The sequence below is a fragment of the Cyprinodon variegatus genome, unplaced genomic scaffold (genome assembly GCF_000732505.1).
Source record: "Cyprinodon variegatus isolate N-32 unplaced genomic scaffold, C_variegatus-1.0 Scaffold4, whole genome shotgun sequence".
Lineage (NCBI taxonomy): Eukaryota > Metazoa > Chordata > Actinopteri > Cyprinodontiformes > Cyprinodontidae > Cyprinodon > Cyprinodon variegatus.
The window spans coordinates 2,231,046-2,243,291 of NW_015150457.1; the positions used below are offsets into that span (position 1 = coordinate 2,231,046).

General features: G+C 40.7%; 1 protein-coding gene across 3 annotated transcripts in view; it reads right to left on the reverse strand.

The window, feature by feature from the left end:
* Positions 1–6: 6 nt before the first annotated feature.
* Positions 7–12,246, reverse strand: part of ppp1r13b (protein phosphatase 1 regulatory subunit 13B) — a 31,040-nt gene continuing 18,800 nt past the window's right edge. Inside the window, exons 7-19 of one of the 3 annotated variants that reach the window (XM_015372854.1) lie at positions 11,636–11,810; positions 11,240–11,439; positions 11,015–11,155; positions 10,269–10,461; positions 9,701–9,829; positions 6,236–6,369; positions 5,230–5,680; positions 4,364–5,145; positions 4,143–4,280; positions 3,664–3,797; positions 3,410–3,576; positions 3,114–3,313; positions 7–2,272 (exon numbers count right to left, since the gene is read on the reverse strand). In XM_015372854.1, the coding sequence (XP_015228340.1) occupies positions 2,231–2,272; positions 3,114–3,313; positions 3,410–3,576; positions 3,664–3,797; positions 4,143–4,280; positions 4,364–5,145; positions 5,230–5,680; positions 6,236–6,369; positions 9,701–9,829; positions 10,269–10,461; positions 11,015–11,155; positions 11,240–11,439; positions 11,636–11,810 (2,886 nt within the window). In that variant the 3' untranslated portion in view covers positions 7–2,230. Of the gene's footprint in view, positions 2,273–3,113; positions 3,314–3,409; positions 3,577–3,663; positions 3,798–4,142; positions 4,281–4,363; positions 5,146–5,229; positions 5,681–6,235; positions 6,370–9,700; positions 9,830–10,268; positions 10,462–10,990; positions 11,156–11,239; positions 11,440–11,635; positions 11,811–12,246 lie in introns of all 3 variants that reach the window. The other 2 variants (XM_015372844.1, XM_015372862.1) reach the window with 2 other exon arrangements.

Sequence of the window (12,246 nt, forward strand, 5' to 3'; positions counted from 1 at the left end):
GTCCAAGGAAAGAAAATGTTGCTGGAATAAGTGAGGTTATAAGAGGAGAACAGCAAGATTCTGCTACTGGGCTGTGTGGGATAAAAAAAAAAAAAGGTACATTGTTCATTTTTTTTTAAATAATGTTCATTTCCTGAATTCTTTCAGACTGAATTTACGTGTTTAGGGAAACCAGCATTTCAGAGTCCAGAGAATCCAGAAGCTTCACCTTAAAAGCTAGTTTTATAGGGAGGAGTCTGGAAGGAGCGAGTGGGTGAATGTAGACAAAGCCGACCTGTAAAACACCTGAAGATGCAATATATAGCAAACAGCTCTGCAACATAAATCGGTCATTTTTAAATATAAACTTTCTATTCTTTGTCATATTTTGCCCTTTCAGCTTCAGTTATGGCACTCATTGGCACCCTCTGCTAAAGATGTGTAAAAAGCCTTTTATTTAACTTCAGTTCTACAAGACAATTAGCTTTTTGGGTGATAAAATTCAGCTTTAATTTGATTAAAGTGAAATCTGTGACCAATCTTGATCAAACGTCTGGAGCGTCCACTCTCTTATAGATACATTGATTATCTAATGCTCTGTTTTTAGTGTGAACATTTTCTTTGTATCTAATCATTTCTATAATTATTTTTCTTTATTGATATAGGGATTTTTCTCTGTGAGATGAAAGTTGTCAGTCTTATTTATTTATCATAATGTATAAGTTCACTTATTTTTCCTTCTCAATTATTGAAAATTTCTTTAGAACATTTTTGGAAAAGCATCTTTTCCCTTGGGGAAAAAAAAAATGGTGCTGTGTTAAATCCACCCTACAAAGTACATTTTTAATGTTAACTTTAACTTAGATGGGTCTTGATCATTGCAGTTTCCTTTATTCTTATTCAGTTTCACTATTTTTTTAACCTTTTGTTTTCTGGGGTATAAATGGGCTTTTACACATATGCCTGATCAGCAACGAACCCCTTTAAAGTCTGCTCCTATATACAGTAAGATGAATTAATTTCAAATTTTATCTGCAACTAAAAAATAGATAAAAGCCCAGGTTTATAATGTTAACGCATACAGCTCTCTGTTGGATAACAGTCGCCATCACAGATTCTCTAATTATCCATTTTAAGGCTTCAGTGCACATCTATACCAGGAGCGCCAATGCATTGGGAAGGGTGCTTCACATAACTGATGCTACTGAGGATTTAATCTTCTTCCTTCTTTCTGCAAATGCATCAATCTGTAGTGCATTGTATTTATTCACACATATCTACAATTGCACACAAAAAAAACATTTTCTGCTAGATTTAAAATACTGTTGACCTCTTTCCAAACTTTGTCTTTGGGATGCACTCATTTCATATATTAGTACACATATTGAACCTCTCAGTTGAACATTTGTTTAATATCTAAATCATATAACGCATGAACAACATTACTGTTCAAAGGCTCGCTTAATTTATCGGTGTTCTCAACATGGATCCACCATTATTCTGCATCCAGATTTTGCACATTAATTCAACAAAAGGAGGAAAAAGAAACAGTTAATGATGTCATGGAAATCAATTTATAATACATGTAGATTAATGTTAATCTTTTTACTAGCTTGTATAAATAATACTTAGGATTTAGTTTATTTTTACCATAACGTTTCCATGTCAGCCCCTTGAGAACAGAGAAACTTCAACTGCTGGAAGCCATTAATAATTACAGACAGCAGCAAAGAAACTGATAATCTCTCTACAGCTTTTCATTGAGCAGAGAATATTGACTGAAAACCCTTGACTTTATTTCATCTTTGGTGGTGAGTTTTTTTTTTCTGTAGTGCTGTTTGTTTAGGTTTACCAAAACAAGGAAAAAGAACGTCCTCAAACTCAAACCAGACCTAAAGATAAATCTGCAGTTATTATTTTGTATCATGTAAACCAGCGCCATCAAGAAGACGTTTGTTAAAGAGATGGCTGAAATGTGAACACTGCAAGAAATACAGGTTAGGGGTATTGTTTGAATCCTTCAATCGTGTCAGTAAAATGAAAGGGGGAGGGGCAATAAGGATGGAGATAGTTGTGTGACTTTGGAGTGCTTTTCTTTGTGTGTGCAGATAGGAGAGAGTGTGTCATAGTTCAATGCCCTCTGCATTAAGGGAGGAATTTTTTGAAAGCACGAGGCTGGGGAGGGTTATGGCCATGGGGGGAGTCGGAGCACCAGGCTCCTCTGTTGTGCCTCGGGTCCAGGTGTGGGACATTACGCCAGGGAGCGCTGACGGGGCTTGATTCTCGGACAAAGCTGTGGAAACAAACACAGGAATCTCAGTTTCTTTCCTTCCAAATAACTAAAATTGAATTCTAGTCTCATACCAACATTTCTACATTGACAAAGTCAAAAATCATATTTTCAAGTAACCGGAGCATGCCTGTCTGCTAGTGCCAGTTAAAGATTTCTAAGTACATCTAAAGTTCCCATATTATTTTCCAATCTGTTTAAATAAAACGCATTTTCCCCCATCTTCTCATTGAATATTTTTAACTGCTTCCATGCCTTTAAAAGCAGCATCATCAAGCATGTTTTTCCCTCATTACAGGAGAGCAGAGACAGGAGGTTACACAAGCCTATGATTTTGCTGTTAAAATTTGCATTAATGTACTTTTTGTTTCAGTGTTACTCCAGGAGTCCTACGCATTTTTCAGGTACAAATTACAAACTTTTTCAAAACCAAAATCTCTAGTGTATCCAAGTTATATTTCTATTGTGAGCATATTTGAATAGAACCTGCAAAAACTGAAACTGATTGATGTGAAGGAAGAAACAAAGCAACAAAAGGAAGGAAATACAAAAATTTTATCCACACTATTTTTTCTATTTCCACGCTGTGCAGGAATCCTGTTTCTTCACCATCTATTGGCTATTCCCCCCAACTTATATAGCAAACATCCCAGAAAAATGCTCTCCTGTCATACTGTGCACCATTTGGTGCCAAATCAGTTGGCTTGATAAACGACTCCTTCCATGTCAGTGAATCTCAAGAGTGATTTACCCCAGAGGTTAGCAGAGCTTAAATTTTAACCTAGAAGTGGAAATACTAATTTAGAAAACTGGAGTGTTAAATTAGTAAGAAGTTTGTTCGTACTCCCAGCAGGTTGCGGGGGATGTAGCCCTCTTTGTCCTCCAGCCGGGACCACCACCACTCCGTTTCATTTTCATCCTGTCGTCGCAGAACAGTGATGGCGTCTCCCTCCTTAAATGACAGCTCATCTGGACTCTGGGCTTCGTAGTCCCACAGAGCGTACACCGTCCCCTTGTTCATTACACCCAGCTTCTCCTGAACACCTACACCAGAGAGCGCAAAACAGTCTGGGTCAGATTTGAAGGACTTGACGATGCATTAGAGTTCATAAAACCAGGACTTTCCACACAATTTCTCACCGTATAGAAACTGGGAACACTGGATGTAGCCCTCTTCCATTTCCTCACATTTATCTGCTGCCGTTTCCACATCGCTAATGGTGGTAGCAAAGATGGCGGCTCCAGATTCGACCAACAGTTTGCAGAGATGAACGCTGTTGCAGGAGGCGGCGCAGTGAAGAGGAGTCCTGCTCGGGGGGGGGAAACAAACTGTTAATAGCAGAAGATCCAAAAGTCGCCATGCGGCATTCTGGCATCAGACCCGACAGGCTCACCATCCATCGCTGTCTGCGGCGTTGACGTTCACGCCAAAATCCAGCAGGAACTTAACGATGTGGTGGTGTCCTGCACACACAGCATTGTGCAGAGGTGTGATGCCCTCGTCATTCGGAGTGCTGGGGTTCTCAACCTGCAGGAAAGCAAAAAGGAAGATTAAAAAAGAAAATCATGAAGAAAACTGTTTACTCTGGAGGAGCTGCAGAGATGCACAGGCCAGCTTCCGGCAAAACCACCCTAAACATAAGACAAGAGCCACAGTGGGCTGCTTTAGATCACAGAATTTTTCAAGATGCTAAACAGATATGCTTTCTTTCTAAAGGTAGAACAGAAGCTAAATATCATTCAAATTTCTTTCAATGTTTAAATAATGCCTTTAAGAAATACACAAAGGTTTTTGACTTGAAAGTAAATGGGATAAAGAATACTATTACAATACTCTATTAGAGCACATAAAACATTTGTTTTTAGGACATACCTCATAGATGATCCTCTGAACCAGATCAAACTCTCCCTCTAAGGATGCATCAAGCAGCAGGGCTAAAGGATTAAACTTGACTCTGAAGCCGTGTCCTGTGCGCTCAGAGTCTGGCTTTTTCAGGTTTGTGCGTTTCTCCTTTAAAGATTTAAAAAATAAAAAGAGAGGTAAGGATTTGACTCAACAAATAAATGAACCTTGTCTATGTCTCCGTCTCTTACCAGCTGTTGTAAGACTGCTGTCCCCCTCTCCTCTGGAGAGCTGACCTCTGGCACCGGGCTGGGCAGAGACGCATCAGAGCCTCCTAGGTTGTTGTTTCCGTCCCCCACTTGATCTTCCTCTTCGCTCGGATCTGCAGCGCTTTGCGGTGGTGATGGCATGGCTTCATTGTCGTTAGCATCAGCTGTAGAGGGAGCCTCAGAGCCCTGCTCCTCCTCTCCCGATGGCGGCAGCTGCTGCGTCTCAGTATGGAGGTTGCGGTTGTCTGTGTCAGCCAGCGAATCAGCTCCCAGGTATCCCGGCGGAGTAGCTGGTTGATAAAATGGTGTTCCATTACCGCCACCGTTACCCCCACCCGATCCACCACCACCATTCCCCTCTATGCCTCCAGCTAAAGTGTTGAATCTCTGGTACAGCAGTTTCTGGATGTTGGGACCACTGGGACCCTCCGGTTCTGTGATGGAGCTACGCTTCTTCAGCGGCCGGGGAGCGTTGGCCAGCTTTTTACGTAGCACTTCCAGGTCTGCGTCGCTCTGGTAGCGGAGCGGGGAATGAACCATAGGCGTAAGCTTGGTGGGACTGAGAGGACGTGGGATATTCTCCACGCTGGGAGGAGGTGCTGAAGGCTCCAGGCGCTGGAAGCTCTCCTGATCATCCAGCTCTCCATCTACAGTTTCGTCACTGCCCGGTAGGCCTTGGAGCGTCGGGAAGGCCCCACCTGCCTGCATGTAAGGAAGGGGAGATGCTGGTGTCGAACTGGAGGGGAGAACAGGCTTCCCGTACACTAGAAGTAAAAAAGATAAGGCAGAATTAAAGCAAGACCTTATTTTAATTGGATGTTTTCTAAACAGTTATTCTTAAAACTTACCTGCTTTAACAGCAGGCTTCAGTGGTTGGCTCTTTGGCGCAGCCTGCTGGAGGTACATGTGATAAATGGAGCTTGAGTTAACAGTTGGCGGCCCCTTACGTGGTGACTGAGGCCGAGTTCCTCTGTCTGGGATAAAGGGACGCACCGCCACGGCAGGCGGGGGATCCAGACGCTCGCTCAGCATGGGAGGGAAGAGCGGGACGTTGGGTTGGAAGGTGGGGCTCGGTGGAACGGAGATCCTCTGCTGGATCTGCTGAGAGGAGGAGCCAGTGGAGGGCGGCAGGCGGGGCCACGCGGCCGCCGGTGGGTTGGGAAGGGGCCGTGGGGGAGGAGCATCCTTGCGTCGTTCCAAAGAGCTGGCTGTGCTTCCAGAGGAGAGGTGGGATCCATAAGGTGGCGGTTGTGGTTTGGTAATGGCAGGGGAGGAAACAGCAAGCTTTGGATCTAGCACCTGTGAAAAAGCAGGAAACCAAGAAAGTGAATCCAGGAAAACAAACAAACTTCTACTAAACAATTTCACTGGTAGCTTCCACCATTAAAGCTGCATCAACATCAGCAGAAAAGATTATCTGATGTCATTCCTGAATACTAAGGGAGGTAATAAAAATGATCAAATATTTGCTGCCTGTTTTCTTTCCTTTTCCATCATTTCAGCTTTCTGAGAGTAGACCTATGGTAGAGTGGCTCAGTTCTTTGTATACAAAATTATGACTCCAAAAATGACATAACAGCAATCCACTGGGGGAAAGTTAAAATATCCAGCAATAAAATCATTGTTTGGATTAAAAAAAAAACTCTTTATTTTCCTATATTTTAAAAAGTGGGTGCAATTTTTCAAGATTTTTCTTGAATAAGATGACTGATTAGAGTCTGATTTATCATCAACAGACTGTCATGAGAAGGAGCACGAGATTTCAAGAATCCTTCCTGAGAGAATGTATCATCAAAGTCCAGTCTTGAATATTCCATATCCAATTGAACACTATTTTAAAAATAAGTTGCTTACCTTGTCTGAGTTTGGGGTGACGGGGGAGCCTGAGGGAGGGCTCTTGGTCTGACTGTCCGTCCCCGAGTCTCGTCTCTCAGGAGGCTTCAGAGTGGTGCTGGTCTTGCCTATAGTAGGCCAACCAGTGTCATTAGCTGGGACACAACCAGGTGACAATTAGCATATTTCAAAAATAATAAGAATCTTTTTTATAAAAGTGCTAAATATCAATAGCCAAAGGTAGAACTAAACTGACTTAATAAAAATATGAAATGAATGTTCAGGACTGTGTGGGATGTTAGTCAGGGTGACATAACTACCAGCATGGGTTACAAAATCAGATGGAGGAGTAAGGATTATGTGTGTGGAACCTATTAACCAGAGATCATGAAGTGACTGATTGTGCCTCTAAAAGGCTAAACCATTTTTAATGAGGCAGCTTTTATTTCCGTTTCTAAGACTTCTATAAACAACAATTGTCAAGACTTTGTCTTATAATTTCAAGTAATATTGAATAAGAGGCATTACCAAGTTAGGTTTTATTATCAGCTATATATTTAGGATTTATTTTTATTTTTTTCCCCATCTTTACAAATAATGGAAAAAAATAATTAAGTCTTAATTGACTTCCAGTCAATATTCCTCATTCCAGAATTAGCCAACAGAGAAACATAAACGAGATCACACGGGGTGGTAACCCTGTGTTTATTTCTGACAGCAATGATGGGTACATCGTTATTTAGCAATAAGACGTTTCTAATGCACCACTTGGTTGAGAGCAGAAACAGCTCCTGGTGAAGTTTTAAGTTTGCATTTCAAGTAAAAATGGATGTCTAAAAATCCATCTTAACAGATATCTATGAAAACCAATGCTAGAAATTAGTAATAAAAAAAAAACACTGATCAATAGGACAACAATCTTGAGTCTAAACTTGACAGCAATCGTGATGGTGGATTTGCATGCATTAGTGTTTAGCAACAGAATTCATACGAAGATATGAATTTAGACAAAACACATTTAGATTTTATTTAAAGAAGGAAATTTTACTATTTTACTATTTACTATTTACTATATAGGACTATTTTACACAGTAGTGCCTTTTAGACAGCAAGAAGGAAAAAAAAACAGAAAAAAAGACAACAGAAAAGTAGAGGTAGTTGTGAAGACCACAACATTGAAAAAACATAATTCTGATGTATTTATGGGATTTCTGTTCAGGCCTTAGATCAAGGAGAGACCAACGTTTTTGACAACTCATTCCATTACTAAAAAAAAACTAAGGCTTTGTTATGTTTTAATAGTCTGAATGGGAAGCAATATATTTCATTTGAGCAATTAAATTTAAACTTTGTCAATTTAAACCTGCATTTTTTTCCTAAATTATGTAATTATTAAACAATTTCTGGCACTTCAATCAAGCTTCTTAGAGATCAGGTGGAAATGTTGGTGATAAACTGTGAATGCTTCCCAGAGCTTTAGATGATGCTGCAATATTTGCATGAAGGTTAGTGCTACAACAGGACAGTCAGTGAAGTGTTATGAAATTGACAGGAACAAAAACAAAAAATAAAACCTAAGATTATTGGCTGGTCTGTAAGACGGCAACAAATGAGGCAATCAACTCTTCGAACCTTCTCCAAACTGTAAACAACAGGCACGGGATCAGCAGTGCGTCGATCGTTGTCTGTTTAAGAGACGCAAACATTTCTGGAAATATTTGAACAGGATGTGCAACTCTTAATCAGCCAATCCCAAATACTCTTGTGGTGAAAAGTACAGCATCGTACAAAAGTAATCACACCCCTTGAAACTGTCCACATTTTGTCCCACAACTTCAAACTACAGTTATACTAGACCAACAAAGTACTTCATAATTAGGACATTCAAGTAAAGAACACGATTTATCATATCTAGAAATATAAATTTGATGCACTTTTGTAATTGGTAACCCTTAATACTTTGTCCAACTCTTTTAGGTGTCAGTTCCAGCTGCAGGCCATTAGCTATGTGTCTCCCCAAATTGGACAAATCTAGAGTATGGCTGCACAGTACTAGGAAAATAGGCACTATGCAACAGTAAACAAATAATTAAAGTATAGCAATGATAAATGCTTCAACTGCAAACATACACCTCAGATAATGACTCGCCTCTTCCTGTATTTTCATAGTGTCTTAACCTTTTCTTTACCCTCAACTGCAGGTGTCACAGAAGAAATGAGTTACTGAGAAACCAAATGAATGGAACTTATACATATTAAAATATTTTTTACATTAGTCCAGTTCTTTACAGTATAAAAGCATAGACTTTTTGATCATTTTTTCTTTCAAAATAGCTCAAGAGGAGTCAGATTGGATTGAGTATTGTGAAAATTAGTTTTCAACTCTTAATATAGATTTTGGGTTTAATTTACCTCTGGACCAAATAGATGCTTTATTTTAAATTCAATTGCGGCTCCAGTTGTATGTTTAGTGTAATTTTTGCTGCTAAAAGGTGAACTCAAATCTGAAGTGTTTTTAAATGCGACCTGTGTCTGAACGGCCACGTAGCATTTATCTGACCTGAACGACATCTATTCTCAACAATGGTCACTATTCTGCGTCTTGCTACAAAGAAGCGGGAAGAAAAACTACAAACATGGTTGACGATAATGCAGAGAGCATTAAACCATCTTGAAAATTAGTTTTTCTGGTTGGAAAAGATCACTAAATACGCTCCAGCACTACCAGAGCACGCTTGCTTGTGACGTCGTTGTGCCCTTTACTGTGCATGAGGGACACTTGCGTTGTGTGAATGCAGTTCACACAGGAGATCACATACAAGTCGCATATATTTGGAAATGTGAACGCCAAAACAAAAAGAAAAAATCAGAACTACTTATCCCTTTCTTTCAGCGATGGCCATCTCTATCCTCTGTCCCCTCGTTTATTAAAGTCAGATTTGTTTAGTGCACAACTAATAACTGTCCTGTAATCAGATTCCTTCACCGGAGCAGTGGATCTCTGCAGCTCATTAGAGTAACCGTTAGGATCTTGGCCACTTCTCTGATTGAAATTCTTCTCAATCATTTTTTCAGAGCTATTCAAGTGAAGGGTGTCTATATAAACGTAATTTTGTTAGATTTTTATTTTCAAACAATGAGTCATTGTCCTTTGTCTTAATTATACCCTACTTTGCTGGTCCATCTCAGTAAATCTTAATAAAATTCTTCAAAGTTTGTGGTTGTAAGGAGGTAGAATGGGAAAGATATCAAAGGGTATTCCTTTAATAGGATTTTTTTCTATATTCCTCCATATTTTTGGGGGAATATAGAAATAAATTCTGGTGTCTAGTATCCAGGGCTCGATGAGATAGGATTCAAAATTAAACTCTTCCACCTTTTTTTGCTACCGAGAGTAAAATACGCATTCTGAGGATCCTGTGCTACAATCAAGAGACAAGGTTCAGTCATTGCCCCTCCTTTGCATATGCAGCTCTGAGCACTCACGAGACGTGCCGTCAGAGCCACTGGAGGCTCCAGGGCCCGGGTGCGACTCCGGAAAGGACGGGGGCACCGGGTCCACAACGATGTCTAAATCAGACACTTTCCAAGGACCGGGAGGCTTTCTTACACCGTCTGCCCAAAAGCCCAACCCCCATTGAAACAGAGACATTACATGGACATGGACACCAGGAGAGACCAGGACAGACAAGGAGAGGAAATACAGTTCACAAAACACAGGAAGAGAGTGCAGGTTAGAGAGGAGGGAAATAGAAATCAAAGAGGTCAAGTCAAAGCTGAGATCTAACAGTTCACATGGGGAAGAAATAGCTGAGATTCATGCAAGAAGTGTTTAACATGAAGAAGTGAAAAGGCTGGTTTCTCCAAAGAGCATGCTGGATGACAGGAAATATTTCTAGAAAATACAGAAATCAAACCTATTTGATTATAAACATGGCTGTGACTGAAGCCCCCTGATCAGACTCAACTGATGACTTCTGACTAAGCGCTTTAACATCTGCCTGTAAAGATTCCTGCAAACACTGTTACCCATCATTCAACAGGCTTCGCTCACCTGACTTGGGACGACCCTGGTTGGCTTGGTTGTTCACACCCAGTGTTTGAGGCTTCAGTGGATCGGGGGGTAAGGTGTAGCCCCCATCCTGCCGGCTTGGTACGGGGACCTGGATGTAGGGCCCGACGGCAGCAACACGACCCAGAGTCCCACTGGCTGGTTGGGGGGAGGGGGGACCATTGGCTCGATTCAGCTGCAACAGAAGCGTCAGGGACATTTCAAATATTAGAATGAATGTATATAAATATATATATACACATACACACATTTTAGAGGATCTAGGGGAGCCTTCAGAGTTGTCGTTTCACTTTTTAAATTAGATTAAAAAAGGTTTTTAACCCTCAGATGTCAGTAATTTACAACTTTTAAAAAAAGATCACAGAAAAATGCCTTAAAAAACCCAAATATTTCCTAAGACAACATCATTAACCACATATTTGAGGATTAACTTATTGATGTACTTGATGTTGCTGCTGTTTTTATGAAACTCTAATTATATACTTGTCCCCCCACCCACTTTCTTTCCTATATCAGCTACACAACTTAAAAGCCATTTTAAAAACATTGATATATGAGAGACTTTGTAGGGAACAAAGTATCCAAGTCAAAACTGCTTTGATTTAGGAAAGAAAGATAAAAGATAGATAATAAAGATGCCCACGATGATGCCAGAGGGATAAAAAGGCAGAAATCAGAGATAAGCTGGGTGTTCCTCATCTTACAGGGAGATTCTCTTTTTGACGTGCCTCAGCTTTTTTCTTGTAGAGACGTTCCCGTAGTTCGCTTATTCGCTTGTCCATGAGCGTCACTTCCATGTTGCGTTTGTTCAGAAGCTCCTTCTGCTGCTGCAGCTTGCTGTTCTGCTCCTGGTTCAACTTGTTTCGAATCTAAAGGAATAGAGAACCTCCTCAACATCACAGTCTGGAGCAACGTCAGTCTTTTGAAAACAGTGAGAACATGCAGTGCATTACCTGAAGCTCTTGGTAAAGCTTTCTGAGCTCTAAGGCTGCTGCACCCGTGACTTGGCCGCCCAAGCCGGTCTGTATGCCGTTGAGCTTTCCTCTTCGCAGGTCCTCCAGCTGCACGCTGAGCTGTTCCACCCTCAGCACCGCTGCCTGTAACTCAGCCTGCTTTTCTTGAAACAAGCTGGTGACTTGTTCGATCTCTGCCGCTGGACGTCAAAACAAAAATCCTATTAGTCCATTTAAGATCCAACATAAATACTTAAAATTGAGTAGTTTTAATCAAGCACATTTATACATTTATTAATTTCTACAAATAGGCCATTGGAATGGCTTATTAGCCATTAAAGCCTGATTAGAACATATCTAAATAAAGCTATCAGGAATAGGAAGGGCTTTACATACACAGGTTTCCATTGATGACCTTGCTGTAGTCCACCTGGCCCCTCATGGCACGGATTTTCTTGAGCTTTGCCTCCTGGCTCTCTACGCGCTCCTTCAGTCTCTGCAGCTTTTCGCTCTCTGACACAGTCTGCTGCTGACGCCTCTCCTGTTGCTTTAGGTACCGCAAACGTTGCTCCTTTAAAAAAACAGCAGAAGATAAAAAATTCAAAGACAAAAAAAAAATAAAGAATCAATCAAAAAGATCAAAATATGTTTAAAAAATTACATTTGAATGTCAATAAATTTAAACAGTTTTCTGAGGAAGACAAGATTTAAAGGGCTAATCAGGAGAATAGCGTGAATTAATCGAGACGTTTCATTGTGTCAGGAACGTCTGAGGCTGAAGGAGGGGTCAGATGACTTCATCTCTACCCAAGTGAGAATTGCTCCAGTTCAGGTCCTAAAATAGGAAATGACAGGCCTGAGTTTTCAAATGACTGCAAGGCTTAGAGTAGGGCCTACTTTTCACACATCACAACAAAGCCAATAAACTGCTACGCTATCGGCGGGACGACACCGGCCTTCATCCTGCATGGTTGATCAGCAAAACTGCAAACACACACTAAGAGTGA